The sequence below is a fragment of the Papaver somniferum genome, chromosome 7 (assembly GCF_003573695.1).
Source record: "Papaver somniferum cultivar HN1 chromosome 7, ASM357369v1, whole genome shotgun sequence".
NCBI lineage: Eukaryota > Viridiplantae > Streptophyta > Magnoliopsida > Ranunculales > Papaveraceae > Papaver > Papaver somniferum.
This window is the reverse complement of record NC_039364.1, coordinates 188,375,586-188,400,880: the sequence shown is the minus strand read 5'-3', so window position 1 is coordinate 188,400,880 and position 25,295 is coordinate 188,375,586. Positions and strand designations below refer to the sequence as shown.

At 37.1% G+C, this 25,295-nt stretch overlaps 1 protein-coding gene across 1 annotated transcript; it reads left to right on the top strand.

Moving 5' to 3' along the window:
* Window positions 1-18,088: 18,088 nt before the first annotated feature.
* Window positions 18,089-23,112, top strand: LOC113299217. The gene is made up of 5 exons (XM_026548200.1): window positions 18,089-18,492; window positions 19,079-19,234; window positions 19,595-19,935; window positions 20,309-21,071; window positions 22,231-23,112. Exons 1-5 carry the CDS (start codon window positions 18,318-18,320, stop codon window positions 22,800-22,802), a joined length of 2,007 nt encoding a protein of 668 aa, XP_026403985.1. The 5' UTR covers window positions 18,089-18,317; the 3' UTR covers window positions 22,803-23,112.
* Window positions 23,113-25,295: the final 2,183 nt, after the last annotated feature.

The following is a 25,295-nucleotide window of genomic DNA, read 5'->3' as shown; positions in this document are numbered from 1 at the left end:
ACATCTCCCAGGTTCTGCATTTCGCTTTCTTGTGAATCCCAGAGAAATTACTCAGAGAAAATTGGTGTCTCCTCAAGCGAGAATTCGATTTTTTCTGCAAGGTGGACATTACTCTGCTTCGCCCATAGAGTTCAATCTTTCCCAGAAATCTTTAGTGGAGTTTTCTGGATGGACGGGGCATATGCTAGGTCATGGCCACGTCTGAGTTGTGTTAGATCGTCCACAGATAACAAAGGCTCTTCAAGCAGCAGGAGATTTGTTTGTTTATCATGATGTACGAGGTATAGTAGCTTTGCTCGCTCGCTGGTGTATTCCTAATCATACTTTCGTATGCATATGGGGAGAGTTCATCGTCACTTTGGAGGACGTGGCAGTCTTGTTACATCTTCCTGGAGAGCTATCAACAGAAGAAACAGTAATGTCTGCAACTCTGACAGCTAAGATGCATGACCTTAATAAATCTTACTGCAAATGTTGCTATGCTTAGTGGTTGAGGTATTGGTAGCCCATTGATGAAAATCTCGATAGACCTGATGATGGCACATTGGTTGTTGCTGCTTTCTCATCTTTATGGTTGTCAAGAAATGTGTTTGAAGAAAGTGGACATTTGTTGAAGCCATTTGTGATTTTTTTTGATATTAAGATGGCTAAAGGTGAGAAACTTCATGTTGGTAGCCTGTTCTTGGGATCATTATACTCCAACTTAGAACTCCTTGGTTGCAGGCTCCAGCGTTTCTAACGACTTTATGAAAATTGAATCTTATGCTAAGTCAATGTTTCTCCAAGCATTATTGCGAGAGCGTTTCAAGAATTACGCACCCACCCCTCGTAGTGTCTTGCAAGGACCGAATGTTGATGTGCGTCGTGCTTTCTCGAAGAGAGACAATGCCAAAATCATGCGTTGGTCTACAAAACAACCTCGATCCAAGGTGCGCCTTGTTGATTTGCTAGACAACAAGACTGAATTAAATTTTCGTCCATGGGTATCTGTTCCTCCTTTTGTTTCTCAGTTGATCACTTTTAATGCTGGAGAAAATATCACCTTGAAATCTGGTACAAACCTTAGTGATGATGAAAGATCTTTTATGCTGAGTTGTACTCCTGGCCATTTAGTATCCAAAATGGGAGGAAACTTTCTTGTGGAAGAATACAATATTGATAGAGCAGCACGACTGATGGGTCTTGACATGTGTGTTCCAAATGTTCGAAAGAATAAACCATCGGTTGAGCAACTTAGAGCTTGTTTAGATTGCACACACGTGGATGGACACGAATATTTGTTTCCTTGTTCTGACCGAGTCACATAAGCAATGTAGACTTCTGAAATGGGAAACTCGAGTGTTTCCATGATTTTGTAATGGTTGTTCAATCTCCAACACAAGAAACTCCTACTACTGAAATGAATTATGATCGTCCAAGATTGAAGCCAATCCCTAAAGATAAATGGAAAATACTTCCTGGGTGTTCACTGGTAAGTATTTCTCTTGTCGTTTTTGTAGAAGTATGACAATTGCTTCTTTAACCATTCCATTAATTTTTGTTGTAGGACGGGCATGTAGTGAGGCTTAGAATCAATTAAGACTTTATGGAGATTGCACCAAGGCCCCAGGGTGGTAAATCCAGGAGAAAGGCTTATAGGATGTTACCGAATACTGTAAAGTCTTCAGATGTCTCTTTGGTGAGTCGTTAATGCTCCTTCCACCATGGCCTTTTCTTTTCCGTATGATTAGGATCACAAAACAAATGTTTATCACCTTGTTTCAGAGTTTTTCTCCATCAAGTATTTACAGTCTCCGAGTCGCTCCTGTTGTGCAAGCAATTCACGAATCCAGTGCCATTGATGAAGAAGAAATCAATGTAAGTACTTCTTTGCACAACCAATTATGATACTTCTTGAATGAAATAATAATGATTGTTGTTGATGTATCCAGGAGGATATTCTCATGGATAAACAAGATACTAATGATGCTCATTCGTCTTTGGAAGATGGTGAGAAAGAGAATTCTCAAGATTCTGAGCCGAATGAAGGTAATAATGCTCTTAATGGTGACACGGGTAATATTGATCCCTCGAACGGTTTAGAGACCACTCAAGTAAGTGTCCATCTTGTATTTCTTCATAGGAGTATAAAATTTCTGATTTGTGAATGAATTAATGAGAATCCATATGAATGGACCAAAAGTTTTGCCGAAATACGTCACCAGAAAATTCAGAATTCAGTCTTTTAAAAAAAAACGCTGTAGAATCTTCGTTCGACATCTGATTTTTGCGATCTACCCCAGTTTTCTTATGCCCAGGAAACTTCCTAGCTTTTAAGTAGAAGCTTTTTTGGTTTTGATATTTTTAGGGGTCGAAATCGATGAAACGGTAAACTTCCAGAAAACCTTCAGAAAAATTTCGGTTGTCATGTAGTTCGATATTTTGGCCACATCTTTTTGCTCATTTATCCAATTACTGTGAATTTTGGATATGTTTTATAGGAAATCCATACGAAGAGAATTACATATGACTAAATCTTAGATTCCTTACCAATTGCTCCCAGATCGCTGTTTTATACAGGGCAGTGTAAAATCACCTCATGCGAGCTTGCTGCAAAACGTCTTTTTGTGACTTTTCACTATTTGCTTGTATATTAAATGTATATGGAATAACTTTAATGATGTTAAATCACTTATATTATGAACTTTGTATTTGCCACTTGAATTCCACGCTTGAAGCATTCTAGCTCACATAATTATCGTATTAGGTGCAAGACAACTGAGTCGGGGATAACAAAACTAATAATGATGACACGAGAAATATTGTGAGCCAAAATGGTGACACAACCATTTCTGCACTTCAGGTTCATGAGGAGGTATCTAATGAAGCCGTTGAAGTGACCAAAACTCAAGTTGATGTGGTTCCAGAGATGGAAGAAGCTGATCCGATGATTGAGACTCGCATGGCGGTGCACGAATACCCTAATGCATGAGTTTATCTTGATCCTCAATTCAGGAAGACACTCCCGTATCATGAATTAGTTGGTGTATTTAGCATTCCTACCGAATATGCTAGTATATATGTATCAGAAAATATGGGAAAGTTATGGTCATATCGTTGTTACCAAAGATCCTGAACGTGTTTACTTCTTGATAATGCGAGTAGAATCCATATTGTGTGTTATAGATGATATACGAACCAGGGCTATAAGTAGTGTTACCAAGGATGTACTCTTTGATTGGGAGTACAACTTGGACGATTCTGAGAGACTTGGTTTCAATGTGAAATGGCTGCGTTAGAGAATTAACACTATCAAGGACACGCGTAAGAAGAATGTATTGTTTCCCGGTGATGCTGTGATGGATAAAGAAGCCAAGATTGCTAGATTGACCAAAGAGTTGGAGTTGGAGAAAAAGGCTTTGCAAGACTTGAAAGTTGCAGAGAAGAAAAAATCTTACTTTGCCGGTTTCATTTAATTTCTCTTTCATGATCTCTTGAACTTTGAACTTCTGAGAGATGTGAGGTTTTTATTTGGTTTTGATTTTTGATTGGTTTTGGATAAGTGGATGATTGAGGATTTTATTTTGGATTTGATAGATATTTTCGTTAAGTAAAATGAACTTTGATTAATTGCCGAATTCAAATATTGAATGCAAGTATTGCATACGTTTTGGAGGAATTGAATGTACCGGTGAAAGAAAATCCTAAATGCAAATTTAGATGCTTTGGGCGTTCGTGCCTTGAACATCTAACACCTCAAACGTCGAATGTCTCAGACGTCAAATGCTTTGAGCCAATTTTCTTGTATCACCAGGACACTCGTCTCGCCATCCATATCAACTAACTTGTAGTATCCACTAACAACATACTTGGTAATAATAAAATGCCCTTCCCAATTAGAATTCTCTGCAGAATGAAGATTGCGCTTAGTTGCTTTGAGAACCAAATATCCTTCATGAATTTTGTTAGGCTTGATTGTTCTTGCTCTGAATATCTTCTGCTGGGTCAGCATTAATTTTATAGTAGGTGCTCGTCCAGTCATCAAAACCTTCCGATCTTGTGGCACATATGGACACTCATGTAAGGGATAATACTCAAGATACTCTTTATTGTGTTTGGACATCATTTCAGCAATGAATGTCCTAGTGAGATGCTCGATTAGGAGAGGTTTCATATTCAACCACTTGGTAAAATATTGTTGTGGCGAAGCTATCCATTCATAGCGCTTCGCAACAGCAGAGTTGCTAGCAGGATTAAGTCCCCATGCTAGGAGAGCATGTGGGAGAATAGATGACATAGATATAAGAGGAGTAATGTAATACCCGATATTTTTATTTACGATTTTGGGTCGGATTTCATTCAAATAATTAGCTTACCTTGTGATTCGGGTTTTTGTGGAGTCATTTTGTTTGCCTTAGCCTAGTAGGTTATGCTTTTGAACTTAGATTTTTAGAAGACATTCTCTTATCACTTAGTAAAAGATTAGGGTGTAAATATAATCACCTAATTATTGTTAGATGAGTTAATGGAATTTGAGGAAAATGAAAAGATAATAAAAACACTAAAATAAATATTAAATATTTATAGAATTGGGATAATTAGTATTAATTTATATAGGATTTATAATAAAGTAAAAAAGAAAGGGAAGGAGAGAAGTTAAAAGAAAAACCAAAAAGCTAGAGAGAAAGAGAAGGAGATGGAGCTAGGATTTATATAGAAGAAGACTACGGGAAATCAGCAAAGGGTCATTGAATTAAAGGTAGAATGTAAAACCCTTTTCTCTTTTGGTGTTTTCCTTGAGTGTTTATTTTGTATGATTTGTATTATTGGGTTTTAGTAATTAAATCACACAAATATATATCTCCTAATGATGATCGGGCTTTTGAAATTGTTAGATAACATGATTAGGTACCTACGGTTAAATTTTGAGAACAATACACCATAAATTCACCGTTGAATGTGTGTTTGAATTTGGATGATAGTTTCTGAAATTCTGGACAGTTCCGCTTTACTGTGTTTTTTATATTCTTAGGAAGTCTTAATGATGTTAAAACAATTTTAGTCCTTAACAAAAGTTATAGATTTGTGATTTATGTATCAGTGTGCTTTAGATTGAGTCAATTTGATATTTATATGAATTTATCATGAATTTTTTGGTAATGACATGTAATCTTCCCAGTTTTTGGGATGTCCTTGTAAATTCAATAACTTTTGTTTGAACAGTTGGTTTTCTGTGCAATTTGGATATGTGGTTGTTTATGGAGCTATGTATGTTCTCTAAAATATTTAGAAAGATCAGATGAATAAATCACCCAAATATGTATGATGCAAAATGGATGCAGATAGCTTGTTTGTAGAAATGCTTGAAAGAAATTTATGTTCTTATGTCATGGTTGCTTGTGTTGTGTGTAAAAACGATTTTCAAAATGAAATGAGTTCATGTTTCTACGTTATGGAATAACGTTTCATGCTAACGGCAGGTAATGATCCCCGAGAGTTAAATGGGTAATGATCCCCATGGGAACTTGTGTTTTCCCGACCATCGATGGCGGTTGTCCGTGTCGATAAACGATATGTGGTGTACGAACCAAGGTTTTCATACCGTGAATGAGATGGGTAATGAGGGTATGATCGTCATAGGAACTTTTGTTCCTGATCATCGATGGAGGTAGTTTGTGCCAATAAACGATAGGTGGGTGTACGAACCAAGGACATTCGTACCATGAACTCAATCGTTAAAACTAAAATTGGTAGATTTTTCGAAATTATTATTGGTGTTATGAACCAATTGTGAAATCTAATTGGATGAACTGTTGAAAGTATTATAGGTATTATGAACTCATGATTTAAGGATGATTTGTTGAAATAATATTTGTATTGTGAATTCATGATTAAAAAAATGTACTTGTGTGGTGATCATGTTGGGTGGATATCTATATTAGTGATTTTCTCGAAATTATGTCGTATGCTCATGTTGTATGTTATTTGACTCATTGACATTGTTACGCATGTGTTTGAGATTGAGAATGCATTCTAGTGAGCTGTCATCTCACCCCAATTGACATCTTTTGCAGATTTATTAGAGTTGCGCAGCGGAAGCTAGGATTGAGTAGCTTATTAGTTAACTTGTGGATGGTTTTATTTCTTGTCATTGTTGAAATGTAATCACATCTAAATATTATGTTGAGGATGTTGTTAGTGGATTTATTTTCTTTTCCAACAAACTCATGTTGGTGTGTATGTTGTAATAAATATGTATAATAAAATATATGCATAAGTCTCTTTCCGACTCGTAATGCTTCGAGTTCGGATGTCCATATGGGTTTGACCCTTGCCCGGAACTCGGGGTGTTACAAGTAAGACTTGCTTGAGCATAGAATCTCTTGATGAATTTCAATGCATCTTCTCCAGGTTCTTGCTTCAATTTTATCAGAGCTCGAAATTTCTACAGGTGCCTTGATGGAATATCCACCAAATCTTCGGAATTTTCCTCGTCAGAGAAGTGTGCAACCGAAGGCGCTTCATCAGTAGTCATCTTTTTATCATGGGTCCACGTCCGTCCGAGGATCATGTCATATCATGGATCTTCCCTGATTATGTGAAACTTGGTTTCTGTCCAGGTTGAACCAATCTTCATTTTGAGAATGATGTAGCCGTACGCATCTCTGGGTATTCCTTCATGATCCCTGATTGAGATGGGAGCATGAGTATCTTCTTGTCGAGTGATGCATGCATCTCTGAGAATCTTCAAAGGGATAATATTGACAGCAATGCCAACATCAACCAATGATCTCTTGAATTCATTTCCCTTGAGATTGACTGTGGTGAGAAGTCTCAGTTGTACATCTCTTTGTCCGTGAATGGAGGTTCAGGGAGTGTTTCTGGAATGGACATGCGTTTCCCAGATACTATGTGATTCAGATCCGTGAACATGTCCTTCTTTTGAGCCTTTTATAGAGAAAAAATTCACATATATGCTCGATCAAGGATTGAACTCCTTCTTTGACAGGTTGTTCAGAGAGAGTAAAAGTACTAATTGGGAGAGGATTCCCGTGTAAGTCCCCAAGTTGAGTTCTCCTGAATCGACCTTTTCTTTGAAGATGCGCTTTAGAACTTGACAATCGCTTGTTGGATGACTAACAAACCTATGAAAACGGCAGTACTGAGAATTCTCCATTTCTTTCTAAGTCGGCTCTTTCCTGATGTAAGCCAATTTGATTGCATCATCTTGGATCCAAACTTCTAATAATTCGATCACCTCTTCAATGGAAAAAGGAAAGTCTGGGTCCACCTGGTTGTTTTGCTGACCCTGAGTCGGTGTTTGTGCATTTCGAGTTTGGTTATCTTTCCTTAATGCTTTTGAAGGAGCCTGGGATGTTGGAGAAGCGCTCTTATGCTGTTGTGTCTCCGCTTTCCTCTTGCTCTCTTCAGCAACAACATTCGCGGAAGGTTGAAGGTTTTATTGCTTATTGATCAGGCGCCTGGTTCTAAAGCATCTGATCAACTACTGCTCCAAGGTTGAAGGTTTATCGCTTTCTTGTGGTTCCTCGACCTTTGTAGTTTTTTCCCTTTCCAATAAGGTTGGGGAAGTAGTTGCTAATTGTTTGACTGCTTCATGAAGTTCTGAGAAAGTATGGAATCAAAGATTCTCCCGTAAAGCTCTGTAGATCGGGATCATTCTGTTAATGCACAAGTCTACAAGTTGATGTTCAGTGACATTTGGATCATGAAAATCCAAATCTTGGACTCTGAATTTTTTCACATGGTCATTCGGATGCTTATTGTTCTTCTAAAACATCCTTCCCAGATCATAGAGAGTAACTTGTTCGGAGACGAAAAAGTATTTCTGGTAGAAAGCGTTAATCATTTCTCCCCAACTGGCAACGCTTCCTGGTGCGATGTTATTGTACCAGGTGTATGCTCTACTTGTCAGAGACTTTGAAAATTCCTTCAGGCGGACAACACAGTTGTACTCATGCTCTCCCAATGATTCCAGGAATCGAGAAACATATTCTCGAGCATTGTCCGTTCCATCATAGAGTGTGAACGTTGGAAAAGTATAACCATTTGGAAGAGGAATTCTCTGCATAGCATCAGGGTATGAAGGTTGGTGACGGTGGACAGAGGATGTCCTATATTTTCCACGATTCTCCAAGAGGCGCTCCAAATCTTCACGAGTGATAAAACTTGATGGTTCTTTCGCCGACGAGTTGTCTGCAACGACTTCATCATCTTCCGGAATCTGGATTGGGGATATTTCAAGATCAGCGGCCGAGGATGCTTCCTTAGCTTTTCCTTTTTCGCCTGATTTGGGGTTGAGTTTGTTCAGGCGACAACTTGTTCGTGAGAGTCTTAAGATAAGTGCATAACTCTTTCTGTATCGCATCCATATCTAAAGTAAAAACAAAAGTAATTGGATTACCTCAACCAAACACTATATTTTTGGATTTGAATTCAACTCCTTGGTATTCAATTCCAAGAATTGGATTACCCGATAATTGAACTCTTAGAATTCGAATTCTTCCAACCAAACGAGGTGTATTTTCTAAGTGGTTAGGTTATAATCAGGTGGATTAACTTTACTTACCTTTGTGTCATTGAACTCTAAAACACTAGTCTCGGGATAAACTCGTTCCTTTAAACCATTGTTGTTGGGTGAAAACGATTTGCTGGTTTTTTAGGAAAGCTACGAGCGGAGACTCCTTGAACGAGCAAATTGCCTAAACCTTTTTCAAACAGATGCACTGCACGAGAGTGCTTTGAGTTTGAGAGGTCAATCTGTAGGACTCCGGCCTAAACCAAGAAGATGGTTGTTCCAAAGTCAATTTGGCCATAAAGAGCGATGAGGGTCGATCTGTAAGAGGGAAGCTAAGAAGTGTGTGTGAGATCAATGATGATCGATCATTTGTGGATGTGTTGGAGATTTCTGCAAGTGAACTATTGAGTTCGATTCAGTTCTGATTAATTGATTTAATTCTGCTCTGTTGAGAGTTCTTGTTCAAATGAGAATTTTTGGTTAAACGATGATTCTTGTCCTTTCAATCGTGGATTCAGAAACTTATTTATATTGCAATAATAGTAGACACATTGATCCCAGTTGTTGATGGTGGTTTTTAGTTTATGGCGAAAATTGTATAAGTCTCTACCTGACCTGACATCAGAAGTAGTAGACCTTGATATGTCTATATTCCGCAAGGAATTTGAAGAATATATCAAAATCTGATGAGTGGCCTATGCCGCTCCTCATATTGTATTGAAACTCAAGCTCCTAGATGAATTGTTCACTAGTATAGAGCCTAATAAGTATTTAAGCTCCTAGTTGTATTATTCACTAATGAAATGGAGCCATTTAAAAGTGATGAGTGCCTATGCCACTTTACTTACATATGTATTGAGCAATTCAGTATACTCATATATGAAATTTATCCATAATAGTATTGGTGCATGTAGCAACAATCCCAAATATTCTGTAAATTTTATTAACATCTCGTCTACATTATTTACTAATGCATGGCTTGCCGAGTATTTATTCAATGTTATGTTCCCCAGCTAAACTCTTGATATTGACATGCCATGACAATTAATATTCGCTCACAGTGAGTAGCATAAATTTCCCGAAGTGTCAGGATTAAGATGTGCATGGAAGTACTCAATCAGAGGCACGCAAGTTACGCTGCCCTCTGACATAAACTTAGTGATTTTTGCATCAATGCGCAAAATTCACCAAAATTGATTGATTTTGTGACAGCTCGCAAAATTCAATTTTCAAACCTAATTTTATCAATTTGCAAAAATTAGGTTTTTGCGGCCTGCGCAATATCTCGAACCCTATTGGTCGAGACCAAACCTATGCAGACCAGGAAGTTGATCCACCACGGAACTAGTAGGAGCAAATCCTATCAAAAGTCGAAAAACAAGAAATAAAAGGGAAACGACGACAAGTGAGAACAACATCCAAAAGGGGCGCATCCGCGCCTCTTGGCCGACCTGTTGCCCTAGTTTCGCCGCCTATCACCAACCGGCCATGCCCCATGTTGCTGGCTGCCAGTCCCTCTTTCCCATCGACCAATCAAATTGCTCCAAAGCCGCAACCTGCACTTTAATTAAAGATGGTTGTCTGTCGGCCCCTCTTTCCCATCAGCCAATAAAATCGCTCCAAATACGCAGCCTACACTTTTAATTAAAGGTGGCCGACAGCCCGTCTTTGGATCTGACCAATCATATCTCTTCAACTTGGTCAGACGATATCCAAAAGGTCACCAAAGGTTGGACGAACAGCTGGGAGCATATGGTAAACAATTTGAGTATGAGCTACATGCAAAAAGTTTCGTATGGATGTCTAGTAGAACATACTAAAAAAATCACATCAATCGGATTAACGAGTTAAAAGATACAGCTTAAAAGGCGAGCTAGCTCATGGCTGAAAACTGACAGATTTCCTCCTGAATTCTTCATGAGTTTTTACTATCATGATGTTTTCACCTCCTAAACAAGCTCAAAACCTAAATATTCCCGGGCAGGAAGATAAGAAATTCTTTTCTGATAAGAATGGAGGGGAGGATCATCAAAATCTGAGTTTGTATGAGAATTCTACAGCAGTTTTAGTGAGGGTCTCACATCTGAATTTTCTGATTACGAAATTTCATGAATTAACAAAATTCTGCAAATCATCTCAGCCATCCAACTTGGCTAGAAAATTTAACCGGTTTAGATTTAATTTGGTCCAACCAATAGGATGTCAAAATGGCTACCAACCATCATTCTCCTATAGGGACCGACCACCACATCTTTAATGTACATGGATAACTCATGACAGCTTCTCAAATATGACCGCCCGCCGCCTAGCTTGCGCGTGATTGGTCAAAATAATTAGGTCTTGCAATCAAGACCCACTCAACAACTTGCTACATATTTTCCACGAAAATACTCGAGACATCAAACATGTCACAAACTGGGGGATGTTCATCAGGGTATTGGTCTGGCGGTTTACAGCATGCGGCGTGCAACACGCCCATTATGAGTAAGTGTCAGGAAAGGAGGACGGTTGATAGAAGTAAATGAGTAGTGGGTGTAAAGCTGACAGGTCTTCTCTTCATGACAGGGACATGGTTTTCACCACTTTTACACGATCCCACTTCTCCACTACTTAACTACCTCCACTTCCTACGAGATCAGTGTGTTCAACTATGACTTGTATAATAGGTTTTCAATCTATTTAAACCAACAAAATTTTTGGGTTATTAACACAAGTATTCATAAAACACCAAGAACTTATAGCTTACGTTCCGCAAGCAAGTTCCACATTCTGATACAAGTCATAAAACAACCACACTTTCATAGTTCGTCATTCTGATCTCAACAACTTCTTCGGTTCTCTCCCTAAGATCAACCTTTATCCTTCATTTTGTGACGGAAGCAAGACTGGAACGACCATTTCTTGGTTTAGGCCAGAATTGTATAGGTTCTTAAATCGGTAAGTATGACAACTCATACTTATGAACTCAGGTTCGTTTACGAACTAAAGTCCCTGGAACTTTAATGATTTAAGGTATGCGAACCTGCTTTGAAAACCGTGGCATTATGTTCATGAATTGGTTATAGTATAAGTACTTTGTACAATTACAAGCCAAATCGATTATGCTTCATTTTGTTCATCGATATTTCTACGAGATAGTGAAAATTTGAACAACTCTCTTAAAGCACATTTAGATTCATTTGATTATCCATCATGATTGATTGATTATCATATTTGATCTAGAAGTGTTAGATAAATATGGCTAAGCTAAAAGTGTTCATATGGCTAACTTCGGATGACTGTTATTGAGCCAACTTGTTATACACGTTTATGTACAGTTCACCCATATCTAAATATAGGCATATTTCATTTGTGTGTATCAATCTAATACCATATAATGGTGGATATTGATTGCTTATTTTCTAAGCAAACTTAGCTTGAATCTTACACCAAGAATTCGTCTAACAGTAATTCCGCAATAACTTCTTCTGTTAACCAGTTAGGTTAGTGTGACGTGACTAATATTTTTAGGTTGCTCTTTGGGAGTATAAGACCGGATTATTAGTTGAGTTTCCTTTTCACCCTAATCTTTATCTTAAGACGGAAACAACAAATATAATATAGTTATCTGTGGGAAAAATATTTGTTTATAAGTCTTCAACTTTGGGTCGTAGCAACTTCTAGACTGTCAAGGACGTCAGCTAGGGGAATCAAGTGCGTAGAGTCTTGCGAGATTCAAGAGGTGTAAGGAATGCGACTGTATCTTAATCGGTGTGAGGCTTGGATAGGGCTCAACTACATTCCAGTATGAAGTTAACTTGTAGTAGGCTAGAGTCTGTAGCGGCTTAATACATTGTGGTGTTCAAGTATGGACTAGGTCCCGGGGTTTTTCTTCATTTGTGGTTTCCTCGTTAACATAATTTCTGGTGTCTGTGTTATTTATTTTCCGCATTATATTTTCGTTATATAATTGAAATATCACTGGTTGTCCGTAGTTCAATCACAGTTGATAAATCCGACCTTTTTTGTTGGATTTGACTTGATTCACACTCAGCCATTGGTCTTTGGTACCATCCGAGTTATTCTCATAACAATCAGGTTCACATATTTCTATCTGTCTGATTTACTGATTGTGTTGAGAAAGAGATAAATCTCTTTAATATATATCCTGATTGAGACTCAGTAATTTGGTGCTCTCAGAATTATATTTGAGATTAGTCCATACATATTGCCGAACGAAATAGTTGGGTATGGTTGTTGTACCCACGCATTTTCACATGCCGATTCTTGCAACGTTCCAAACAGATAATTTGACTTATTTTTGGTATTTAGATTCGTCGTGATCGTGACAAAGAACCGTGAAGACTGTAGAAAAAGTAAAAATAAAGTTTTGACACATTTTTGACTTCTAAAAGGAAAAGGCTTGATCCCGATGGTATTCTAAGCCCTATATTTCGTGAAGACTATATAAGGATACTTCCAAGACATTAAGAAGATATCTTTTACATAACATTGCATGTCTTTGACCTTCACTTTCCAAAGTCATTGTAAAGGTCATTATGCAAATCAACTATTTTTTGGAAGCCTTAGATACTTATCATTGATGGATATGGCATGCTTATTTTAAAATTACTGGATCAAAACGACATATATAACTCATCTTAGTTTGAAGAACTAAAGTATGAAATCACTCTTACTGCGCAGTATACCATCAGCGGGAATAACTGCATGATAATGCATATTATATGTTGAACCTATCCACAATGGTCAAATTTAGTGCAAGTCTATAATCAGACCTGCAACTTACGTGATAGGAAGTACTTTAACGCAAAATAAATGGCTTCGAAAAAGGATGTTGGACGATCATTTAAAATTTCGAAGTCGAATTTTACCATCATTTATGGCCCATATCGTTTGTTTAATCAAATAAAAATGAATACGGTTATCCTTACGTGCATAATTTTTTTTCGTAATATGGTCATCGAGGAAACCCGACGTGATACTTCCTGTACAAGTCTTGAAGAGCAAGATTTTTAGGTTTGATATTGTGTCATTACGTGGAGTTGGTGCAAGATGATATTACACTACCACTGAAAGAGTTCAAACTATGCATCATAAGCTACCAGAAGATTTGACTGTGCAACTTCAGACTAAATATGGAACGATGACCCTTTTTTTTGGAGCTTAGTTTAATTATTATACTTTTTTTATTGTTATTACTCTAATTAGTTTAATTTATTCAATTTATATTATGCTTAATAGAAAATATTATGCTCGACTCAAACAAACTTTTTCATTTTAGAATATGTAATTTAATTAAAATTCTTTATTCAAAAAACCCTCTCATCTAATTTAAACTAGCCATTTATTCTAATTAAATTAACTTAGAGCAAATTATTATATTTAATTAGAGTTAATTATCACATAAAACTAAAAAATCACTCAGCTGAGCAATCCATCTACGTCTTCAAGGTGTACTGGCGCTTTGCTTTATTGCTTCTTTTTTTCTAGAATTTCCGTATCTTATCAAATTTATTTCACAAGACACTTAGTTGTGCTTGACTCATTATGGAAGTGTCCGTTGGGACCTTGTTAAATACATGCACATATTTATAATATTTCTCAATCAAAGCATGTTTTTTTGGACTGATAAACCACAAATTTATGATGTGTTGATTTAGTAACTTCATGTTCCCCCCCACCCCCCACCGAGTTCTCCTTGTCCTCTTCCGTGTTAATGTCACTAGCTGAACTTGATGATCTAGAATTAACTTCCTTTGTCATTGCTTAACTTTCCTTTGAGATGGACCATTATACTTTTGGAATCCCCATGAAAATTAAGGTTGCAATATTTTGAACTTATTCTTAAAAAAAGAAAGAAAAGGAGTAGTAGGCATGTTAGTAGGCACTTGGTGATGAGTTTGCTTCTTGTGAGGCATATATTGAATATGCACAGTGAAACCTGTTGATGGATCTTGAGAAATAGTTTTATCTTGGTAAAGTGATGCAGTTGGTGAGGGAAAAATCATCCAACAAATCAGGGTTGCTTAAGGATGTTGAAACAACATTCTTTTTGAAACTTTTACATTTCGTTACTTGCCGCTCTTCTCAAGTTCTTTCCTGCTGCAATTTTCAAAACATTTTTTTTTAAATATCACAACAAATTAACAGATTTAATTTTCAAACTCAAAAGTTTAATTTATTTTACTACGTAAATCAGCCTTCGTTTCACCGCTCTTTTTGTATCATTAGAGCCACATGGACGTTTATTTCTTTGTCGACTGCATTAAATCGACCTAACAATCCAGCTTGATCATACTCTAAAAGCAAGTACTGATAACCAATGATGTTGTGCCACGTGTTTCTGTTAGAAACTCATATGTAACGACTTAGTCAACATTTATATCTTTCGTTGTTTTTTTTACTTCTCTAATGATAATATATAAGTATCTCTCACTCTGTGTGTAATTTTTTTAGCAGATTTAATACAACCACTCACTGTTCATACATGGTATCATATACCAGAAGGGGAATTTCGACTTCCTCCATTAAAATCTGAACTTTTTCCTCATAACCTCACCACAACCCTAACTTTTTTTAACAACCTTCATCAACAACGGTGGGACAAACTAGTAACTCGATGAATTCCGCTGCAAACTCTTCTAAAAACAACAATAAAAACATCACCAACAATCCTCAAAATTTCCTCTATTACATTCATCTTCATCATAACCACCATCACATTCAAAATATCAAAACATCCAATAACTACCGTTTTTACCACAAACAGATCCACAATCACAACCACCACCGCCTTCAAGTTATTATCAGAACTTCCATCCACTACCACCATCGCCTCATTTTCATCAACCAACATTTTGTTTCACCCCACTTTCATTTCCAAATATCTCTAACTATGTATCTTTGAAACTTGATGGTTTTAGTTTTCTAGTTTGGAAGGACCAAAACTCTTCAATTCTGACTAATGTCAACTTTTTTGGCTACATAGATGGATCTATTTAATCACAACCACAATTTATCTTCAATGAGAATATTCGTGTGGTGAACCTTTATATTCAGAATGGAGATCGATGGGTCATTTTGTTGGTTCTTGCATCAATGTTATAGTTTTACCCTCTTTTGTTTCTGCACTGTTGGTAAAGGTACTGCTCTATAAATATCTACGCTTGTCCAAGATCTTCACACAACGGTTATTTGCTATAAAATCTCAACTTTGATCTCAATTCTATTCTATACGGGGAGGTAATTCTACAATCTTTGAGATTCTTCATCAAATTAAGTCTATTTCTGATTCTTTGTCTGAAATTGGAGAACTTGCGTCTGATGAAAATCTCGTAGTGTACACATTATCTGGGCTTGGAAGAGAATACTCAACCTTTGAAATTACAATTCAAAACAGGGAAGCTCCTATAGATTTCTACGTATTTAGGTCTAGGCTGATTAACCATGAGTAATAGTTCCAGGAACAGAAACAAGATTCTTTCTCTCCTTTAGTTGTAGATCCAACTAATTCTGTTTTTTTTTGTTAGAAGATATTCATCTTCTCAAAATTCTGTTGTTGGTTCATCAAAACAAGGATATAGTGTTTAATTCGTAACCCACCAGATTTCCTACAAATTCATATGTTCATACTAGTGGTTGTTATTCTTTCAAGAAGGGTGAATTTGATCCCTCACAAAAACAAGTAACAGATTATACAGAACTTATTTGTCAGATCTACAATAGACATGGACATTTAGAAATAGGTGCAAATATAAATAACTTGCCTCAAAAAATGGATCTACTGTTCTTCGTAAGGCTTTTGTAGGAGTACACGTATCTTCATAGGTATCTCCACCGGCTTTCAATCCTTGGACTGCTGCTACAAATGTCAATGCTTCTGGTCGTGACTCACTCAATGCTAGTACTGTTCATTAGAGTGCAAATGAGACCCTCCAATTTGGATACCTTATTTAGGTGCTACAAGTCACATGACCAATGATTCCACTATCGTGCTGCTGAGGAATTTGATGGGGATGAGCAGGTTATGGTAATGAATGACTAGCTACTTCCCATTACTTTAACTGGTTTCACTGTGTTACAATTGCTAGTTCTCAATCTTTTGTATTACAAAATGTTTTGTTTATACTAAACATTAAACATAATCTTCTTTCTATTGTAAAGTTTACAAGTGATATCAAATGTGCTTTTGAATTCTTTCCACGAGGATATGAAATAAGTTTCCTTCTTAATAAGCAAGTCTTGGCCGAAGGGTTGATGCATCATAACTTATATCCTTTGCGGTCCTCTCAGCAACAACTATTTTATTCAACAAATAAATTGCCTATTTCTTCTGTCTTAGCTTCTCCAAATCTATGGCATTAAGGGGTAGGGCGTCCTGCACATAAGTTGTTAAAAGGCTTGAGTCTACTGCTACTATCAAGCTTTCCAACAAAGTCTTCGAATTTGTTTTTTTCTTCGTGTCATCTTGGTAAGAGCAAGTGTATGCCTTTTTCTATTCCTTGTAAGCCAATGGCTCTTATTCACTGTGACATACCCTACACCAATAGTTTCCACTCTAGGATATATGTGCTATATTTTTTTATAGATGATTTTAGTAGGTTCAATTGGATATATCCATTGAAGTGTATAACCGAAAGTCTTGCTTGTGTTACTCTCTTTTAAAACATCAATTGGAATATGTTTGATTCTAAGATTAAGGAATTTCAAATTGATGGTGCTTATGAGGTAGTAAAGTGCTCATTTAGAGAAGCTTATATGTAATGACTTGGTCAACATTCCTATCTTTCCTTTTTTTTTCCTACTTCTGTAATGATACTATATAAGTATCTCTCTAATTGTAATTTCTTAACAACTTAGATACAACCATTCACTGTTTCTACACATATGTTATGGGCTTGCCGGTGTTTTGAAATTTTTGTTATGAATGTTTCTCAAGGTGTTTAATTTTATTGTTTGCGTCAATTAAAAAATCTAGTATATTCAATGCATAATAATTTCTTTAAATAAGCATCTTCTTTCATACTATACATATTATCACGCTTTTTAGATCGATCTTCTTGGGATGTTGAAATGTCAACTATATAAAGAAAACACTGTAAGAAGAAAAGCTTAACAGAAAATCACGAAAAATTCATTTGAAATCAAACAATTATTGTGTGGAAATGGAAGTGTGCTCTGAAATGAGATTATAATATTTAAGTCAGAGCGAAACCTAGCGACCAGGTAATGATCTCAACATAGCCGCTCGGCCATAGCTTTGCCGATGCTCGAGTGGCTATTAATTGGCCATAGAGGGAATGCCCAGACTTCAATAGCAGACCCAAACTGCCCACATTTGCTCATTTTGTCCTTCCTTTGGACGGGCCCTAAGGCCCCTCACTCATCAAACGAAACTAGTTCTAACTTTCTATTTATCCATTTCAACGTCATCTGAAATGACTTTTGCCAGGTGTATCCCCGAAATCAAATTTAACGGAATATGCGTAAAAGTAACGGACATTTCTGAAAAAAAAGAAGTAAACAGCCTTCCGGTTTCCCGAAAACTATAAATACTTGCCGTTCTCCCAAATTTCTTGCCCAGTTGCCCTAAACCAAAAATCTCTGATTGTATCGGCGCCTCCATACCCAGCTCATTTTCCCCACTTTGGTTCTATAAAATCGTCTGAAATTAATGGTTACTACTTATTTAGTTGTTGAAGAGCTCTATGGAGTTGTAAAACTTTCCCATTTTGTCTATTGCTTGTGTTACTGAGTTGGAGAAGATATGTGGTGGTTTCCCTAATTTATTCATCTTGTGAAAATGGATGCGATTGAGTTTCCTTACCAAAGGGATGTCTCGGTTTCGAAGAATTTGATGGGTAAAGGATTTGGTAGAGAGCGTATGTTAGAAGGGGATCGATCAGAATCCATCAGTGTTGGTTCAGTTCCTCGTAGCTCCGGTCTTATTGGATGCAGCACTAGTGGTAGTATTAAAGGTTGATTTTCTAAGATTCTCTGTTAGTAATTGGTTTATTGAAACATGTAATTTTTTTCTTCTTGCTTCCATTTTGTGTGTGAGGAAACTAAATAGGATCTGCTGAATCTCTTGTCTGGATTTTTACTGGTTTTTGTTAGATTGTAATCACTAGAGCGAGAATGGTATTTGAGTTAGGGTTGAAGTAAAACAGGGAGAATGAGAGTTTTCCTGTTCATTGTATGACAGCAAGGATATTAGCTCGGTTTTATACATTATTGTTTTGAAATTAGAAAATAAAAATTCAGTTGAGCGACTCAAACACGAATAGCATGCCCAGCTTTATCTGCCTGGTCCAAATTTTTTGTCATGCTATTCGTATGTGAGACACTTATATTATGGGGTCTGTAAGGTTAAGGGATGAGGGAGTGATGGAGTTTTTGGATATGCTGGTTTGGACTCTGTGGTACTAGGTTCACAGAATGACTAGTAGCATAGCCCTATATCATGTTTACTTGAATTTGGTAGTTAAGTCTGAATTTGTTTTAGTTGTATGAACTTATTATGACAACTCTTGACTCTTCTCTTTTATTCATGCGTCATTTTAGATAAAGCTCGGGCAGTGAAACAAAAACATGGCTTAGACGGTAAACGGAGTGACAGGAACAAAGTTAAACCACCTATGAAGACTAAACTGGATTCATTCTTTTCGAAGAATGGGATAACAAGCAATAACTCATCCTCAGGAGGAAACAACATTCTTGGTATGTTAGCGTTTAGTTTATAAATGTAATTGTGTATTAAAATTAGTGAGTATCATTATCATTATTGATTTTGCATACTTGCTATAAATTTTGATCCCGAATGCCAGTTCCAAAAATATTGAAAGTGAATGTCACGAAGCTGTTTTTTACTTTTAGCTGCATACTATTATGCACGCCTTCTTCTAATATGTTAGTTGCTACAATCATCAGCCGTCCTCTGATGTTTCTTAAGGATTACTGTTTTTGGTTAATATCACATACACCGCTGCACTTATCTTTTCACAACCGGTAGTTCTTTTTTATACATGTCCTCTTGCATTTACAATGAATTAATAATTTCTTTCGGGCGTCTTATATCAGGGATATATGGTCTGAAATCAGATATTCATGCTGTTACAAGGCATGTGGATGAGCTGTCTCTGAATGAAATCCTTGATGGCAGTTATAAATGTCCGATCTTATCCCAAAGCAAAGGTAAGAAATCAGCTAATACAACTGATAACATTCTACACTCGGTTCGGAAGGTGTGCTCTATCCTTCAACCCCAGAGAGCACCTGAACCATCACAGAAAGATGTTGACCTAGACAGTGGTTCAATAAAGATGGAGGCTTGCATATCTGATACCGGTTTCTGTTCGTCTAAAAGAGAGGAAAATGATAAAGAAGATGGGGACTTGCACGGAGAAACTTCATCTTGTAAGGTAAGTCGTTTAGGAAAATGATAAACACCAGGAAGGCAGGAAGGTATACTTCAGGCATAGCAGTGCACCATTTAAAGGAGTGGGAGGCGCTGAGTAACATAGAAAATGTTTTCATATAGTTAATGTTTGCTAATACAATGCTGCGCTATAAGATCCTCGTCGATCCTTTTGACCACGAGATTTCAGTCGTGGATATCCAAGTGCGGGTCTCTTATATGCATGTTTCACTCTTGAATGGTGTGCAGTGTGCACTGTTGATACACTTCTCCTGAGGCCTGACTAGCAGGTATCTAATAATTTCCATAGCATCATATTTAATCCTTTAGTATTTTAACTAATTCTCGACTTACTTTTTCTTATACCTCACCTAAAGATTGAGGACTCCCATAAAAAGTTTTTGGATGCCAAGCTGCTGCATCAACCTAATGTTATTCTGGAGCGCTTAGCATTTCAACCAGTAAAGGATTTGGATTCACTCTTACATGATACAGCCAAGCCTGGGGTGTCTGTTAGTCCTGATATACGAGCAGTCAAGGGAACATCTCAGAGATATAGATTGCCGCCTTTCTATTGGTCACATTCTTTTACTGGCTCATGTAAAACTAATGTTGAAGGGAGCAAGTTGACAATTAGGAGTAGCGCGTTCCAAAGTAGATGGGTGAGAATAGAGAGCACCGCCTCCACTCAAGGGGATAGTACTGGTTGTTTTTCAGACCTGGACTCGTTTGCTTGTGATTATAACCTAAATACTTTAAAACATCTAAACCTAGGTCTTTCAGAAAAGGAGCCAACTTCGGCATCCATCAGTTTTCACAAGCAGGTTCGGTTGTCCACTTCCAAAGATCCTCTCACTGGCTTCCCACATAAATCCGATAATTATTTAGGTGCTCAGTCAAAGTTTGGTTTTAACATGAACATTGTTAAAGATGGTAGAAAAATAGAAAACAGTTATGGTCAAGAAAAATATTTAAGGTTTGAAGAAAACAAAGATAATGGTGTTGGTGGAGAACCAAGTAAGAGAAGGAAAGGTGCTTGTTCTACTGAAGATGGTAGCTGTTATTCTATGTTTAAATCTTCTGTTACTGGATATCCCAACTTTCCTTTGCATATACATGATCCAGATGACACTAAACACGGTAAATTGGCTGTTACACTCTTTTCTGCTCAGTTCTTTCATGACATTTTGGTAGAATGTTATTGTTACACTCATGTAAGCATAAGTATCGCTCATTTCGTTTGCGAGTAAACGGAACTCTTGTATACGTTTGCTTCCATATCGTGTTGAACTGCGCTTGTTATGTTATAAAACATCCATCCTGTGATCCTGCTTTTAGATCTTGTACTTGTGTGTGGAATTTGAACTGCAAGTAGGGTGTACTATTTGAGTTGGATGAACTAGTATTGAATCTCCTGGTGATAAAGACTGGACTGGAGTCATAGGCTGCCCAGTTGACTTGATCTGAGTCGGCTTGAGTTAGGGACAGGTGGTGTTCAGATGAGCGAGCCTAAAGCAGGTTCAGGGTTTGGTCTTTGAACTGATTAAGGTCATCTTGGTTGACACTGAGAGTCAATTTTATCTTTTTCATTTTGGGCTCGGCTGAATTTATCTGTTCATTTATTTGGCAAGTCGAAGCTGACTTTGCTGATCCCCACGGTTGGTCTTGGGCTGCAACTGATTTAGTTATGGGCTGTTTTTACTTGCTGAAAATGATGAAGCTCATCTTATCTCCAAAATAATTTTATATAATAATGCACCCTCAGTATAACCAATGAGAATATCTTGTTATTGTTCTTTAGTTCAGTGTGATCGGTCTCAATGATGAGATAATAATTTTGTCCTGTGCCTACTCTCCCTACAAATTAGTAGTCATTTTGCTCCCCAAGTGCATGTCATAAAATCCACTGCATCAATAGTTGTAGTAGTTTGAGGAATAAATTGATGAGAAAATATTGAAATATGCAGTTTGCAAGTAAGTTACCAGTTGGAGTTTGCACATCATATATGAGCATTTCTAATTCTTGACTTCTCCTAGGCTTGTAAAGGTAACGTTGTTCCTAATAGTTGGTTTTAGAATGGAAATATAAATGTTTCAGAAATTGTTATTGGAGGTTCTGATAATGAATACATTTCCATGCTGTATTAATTAGGAAATTCATATTTATTAACACATTCAGATTCGGTGTGTTTGTAGTGCTACATCAATGGAACTTGTTCAATTGTTCTTTGTATATCCAGCTTTTATAACCTAAAATTCTCATACCCAAGTTATATGTGATTGTCTTTATTCATGGCAGATGCACATTCTCCAAGGCTACTAGCTGCTGCTCAGATACTTAACGAGATCTCAAGACTTTCCAGAACTCAGAATCAGAACAGGGGAAAAAACAGATGGCCGAAAAAACTCTCTCAAAAGGTCATGAAAGCCCGCAAATCAGGGTCTCGATTGGGGAGGCCAGAAGAAATACCAGCTACACCAAAACCAGTTATGGCACGTATTGATGATGATGATGATGTTATGAATCATGACCAAAGAGCAGTTCCTTCAAAGAAGCCTAGATTCCTCATGACCAATAATCAAATGAAAAAGGATAACTCTCAGTCTCAACCAAGCAATACTGGAAGAGGGTTGATGATATCTTCACCTCCTGCAACTACATCAATTAGGTCATCTCCTCTTTGCAGTAATAAGTTAGGGAAAGGTTTGATTTCCGAATCAAAGAAATTGAATCCCGATAACCTTAAAGTATTTGGGACTCTGCCACCATTGTCTGCTGGGGTGTTGGACAAATCATGTAGCAACAGTCAGCAAAAGCTGCGGAAACCATTGCTTATAGACTGGAGTAGAGGAAGGAACAAGAGAGCGTGATGATGAGGGATCTACTTTTTGGATGGTAGGGAACCTAATCTTCCTCTTTATTTTGATGGTTGTCGAGTAGTGAACAGTGCGGTAAGTAGAATGGATAGTGGCTAGTGTAGACAATTGTAATATATGGCATAGAGAAACATTGAACAAGTATTTAAAGCTGTTAGTCAACAGCAGCCACTGGGTTTATTGTTGTCACATTAAAAATCAGAAGGAATAGGGAAGCATAGAAATAGAGGACAGTGATGTGTAACATTTGGTTCTTGTTGTAAAGTATTAGGATCCAGGCAATAGAAAATATCAGTTCAGTTTCTGTCTCTTCGCTAAACTTTTTTGTTCCTTCTCAAGTAAAGTTCAAAAGATAAATGCACAGCCTGATACTGTCTGGTGCAAACTGGTTGGTTGTTGAACTATGGGTGCAAAATTTATGTACGGATTATGCCAAATAAGGATGGCTCTGCGTGTCCACACCACAGAAACCCCATGTTAGTGATTCCTTATTGGAGAGCCTGCTTCGGAAAAGGCTGGCTTTCTCTATCTGCGTTAAGATGCGGATCATTAGGTAGGATAGGTGTCTTCATATTGTCAATGCTTCTACAATTCAAGGGATTCATATATACGTTTAGAAGTCCTTGCTACTAAGGGTGAATTGGAGAGAGAAAGCCAGAAAGGTATGGCATTCTGTGACAATGCATACCTTGCCTGGTCCTTCAACTGATTGAGTGCACGCAGTATTGCTTGTTCAACTTCAAGATCCTTGTAACTATATCTAGTTGGGGTACATATAGTAATGTCATTCAACTCTTTCGTATATCCTTGCAAAATAATTAGCATCTTAATCACAAAGTTCTTTTAGAAATTTACAGCGTAGAAAGTTTTTTGTTGCTTTAAGGGGGTCGTAGGTATAATAACCCAATAATAGCTAGGAGAACATTTGATCAAGTAGTAAAATCATTGTCATGGCAATTCCATGATCAAATCCGGACCGCACGATTAAAAGAAAAACCTCTTCCCCAAATGAGATACCTTCTATCTTTGCTTCCTTCCTTGAGATCTCTGCGGCCACCTCCCTAGTCTTGTCTAATATCCTACATGACCGATTCTTATAAGAACCTTCAATTGTGTAAACACAACTCTTTCGGCCGGATTGGTAAAGCACTACTTGAGCTAACGCACCTGGAACGTTTGCAATTTTCAGTAGATCATTACATCTCTTTGCTATGCATATTGGAAACCTCGTCTCTGTACAGCTTTCCGTGCTGTCATTGTGGATGTCGCCTTCAAACACATGCCAATTAGCGAACATGCCAAGTTTGGTCTATAAATAAATAAATAATTTGTCATCAGTAAATACCTAAGTAATCATATGACTTCAAAATAGAAGAGGAATAAAAATTCAGTCTATGAAAGTCCGGTTTCAAAATAATAGACCGGTTTCATGTGTAGTAAAAAGAAAGATTTAAAGGTATTTTTACTTTCCATTCTCGTTTTAATCGATAATAAATTTGGTGTTGGAATTCAAATTATTGATATCACTGAATTCCCCACCCAATAATTTTACAACTGTGCTACATTGATCTCAGCTATTTTTACTAATCAGGTTTCTCTAATTGGGCTCGTGATGTTTAACGTGGAGCTAACTGGAGGCTTGAAATCCGTTTAAGACGGACCCATTTGCAAATGAAGGTCGTTTTGAGGCATACTCAAATTTTGAGCCGAACCTATGTTTTTGCGTAGGTTCGGCTGATAACTCAAGATTCGGCTGATAAGTTTTCAGCCGAACTTAGACAAATGTATGCTTCAAAACATTTGAATATGCCTCAAAACAGGTTTCTTGTAAATGTTTTACATGAATAGACGACTATCGTGCTAACTGCAAAACCTTAGCTGCCTAGCATATGCAAAACTTTAGCTGCCTACTATATATCTTAGTGGAGATCATATCTGACTATACCCTGCGCGTAAATCAACAATTCAATAAACTATTGCCTCTATTTCAGAAAAAAATGAAAGTATCATTTTTCCTAAAACAGGAGTATAACGAAAATGAGTGGGTCAGCTAATTAATGGGCCGGATCAATTACAACCCGATTAGGTATTCAGGCAGAAAAAACGGGCGATCAAGTAGTTTTTGAGTGAGTTAACGATCCTGTACTGGTCATAAAATAACACCCATTTACAAAATATTTCAAATTGAGTTTCACCTACTGTGTATCTGTTCCCAAACCTTGTATCACATAGAGAATTAGAGATCTTGTTACTTGTTAGAGGATCTGCAGGAGGCCTAACTACCAAGTACAGTAGCATATCTGTTAAACAATTACGTATAACATGAACAACTAAATTTTTTTTTTTGATCGGTAACATGAACAACTAAATTAGTTTGAGGTATATGTAGTTTTGCTTATTTGCTCTTATACCAATTGTAGAGCTAAAAAGCTGAATAAAACTAGCCATGTTGAACAGTGCACGCACCATTTATATATCTAGACATGT

Bases quoted from the DNA above. Each gene is read 5' to 3' on its own strand.
- LOC113299217 (XM_026548200.1), top strand. From the start codon at position 18,318: ATGGATGCGATTGAGTTTCCTTACCAAAGGGATGTCTCGGTTTCGAAG. The intron at 18,493-19,078 runs GTTGATTTTCTA...GCGTCATTTTAG, and splicing joins CACTAGTGGTAGTATTAAAG to ATAAAGCTCGGGCAGTGAAA. The intron at 21,072-22,230 runs GTAAATTGGCTG...TATTCATGGCAG, and splicing joins TCCAGATGACACTAAACACG to ATGCACATTCTCCAAGGCTA.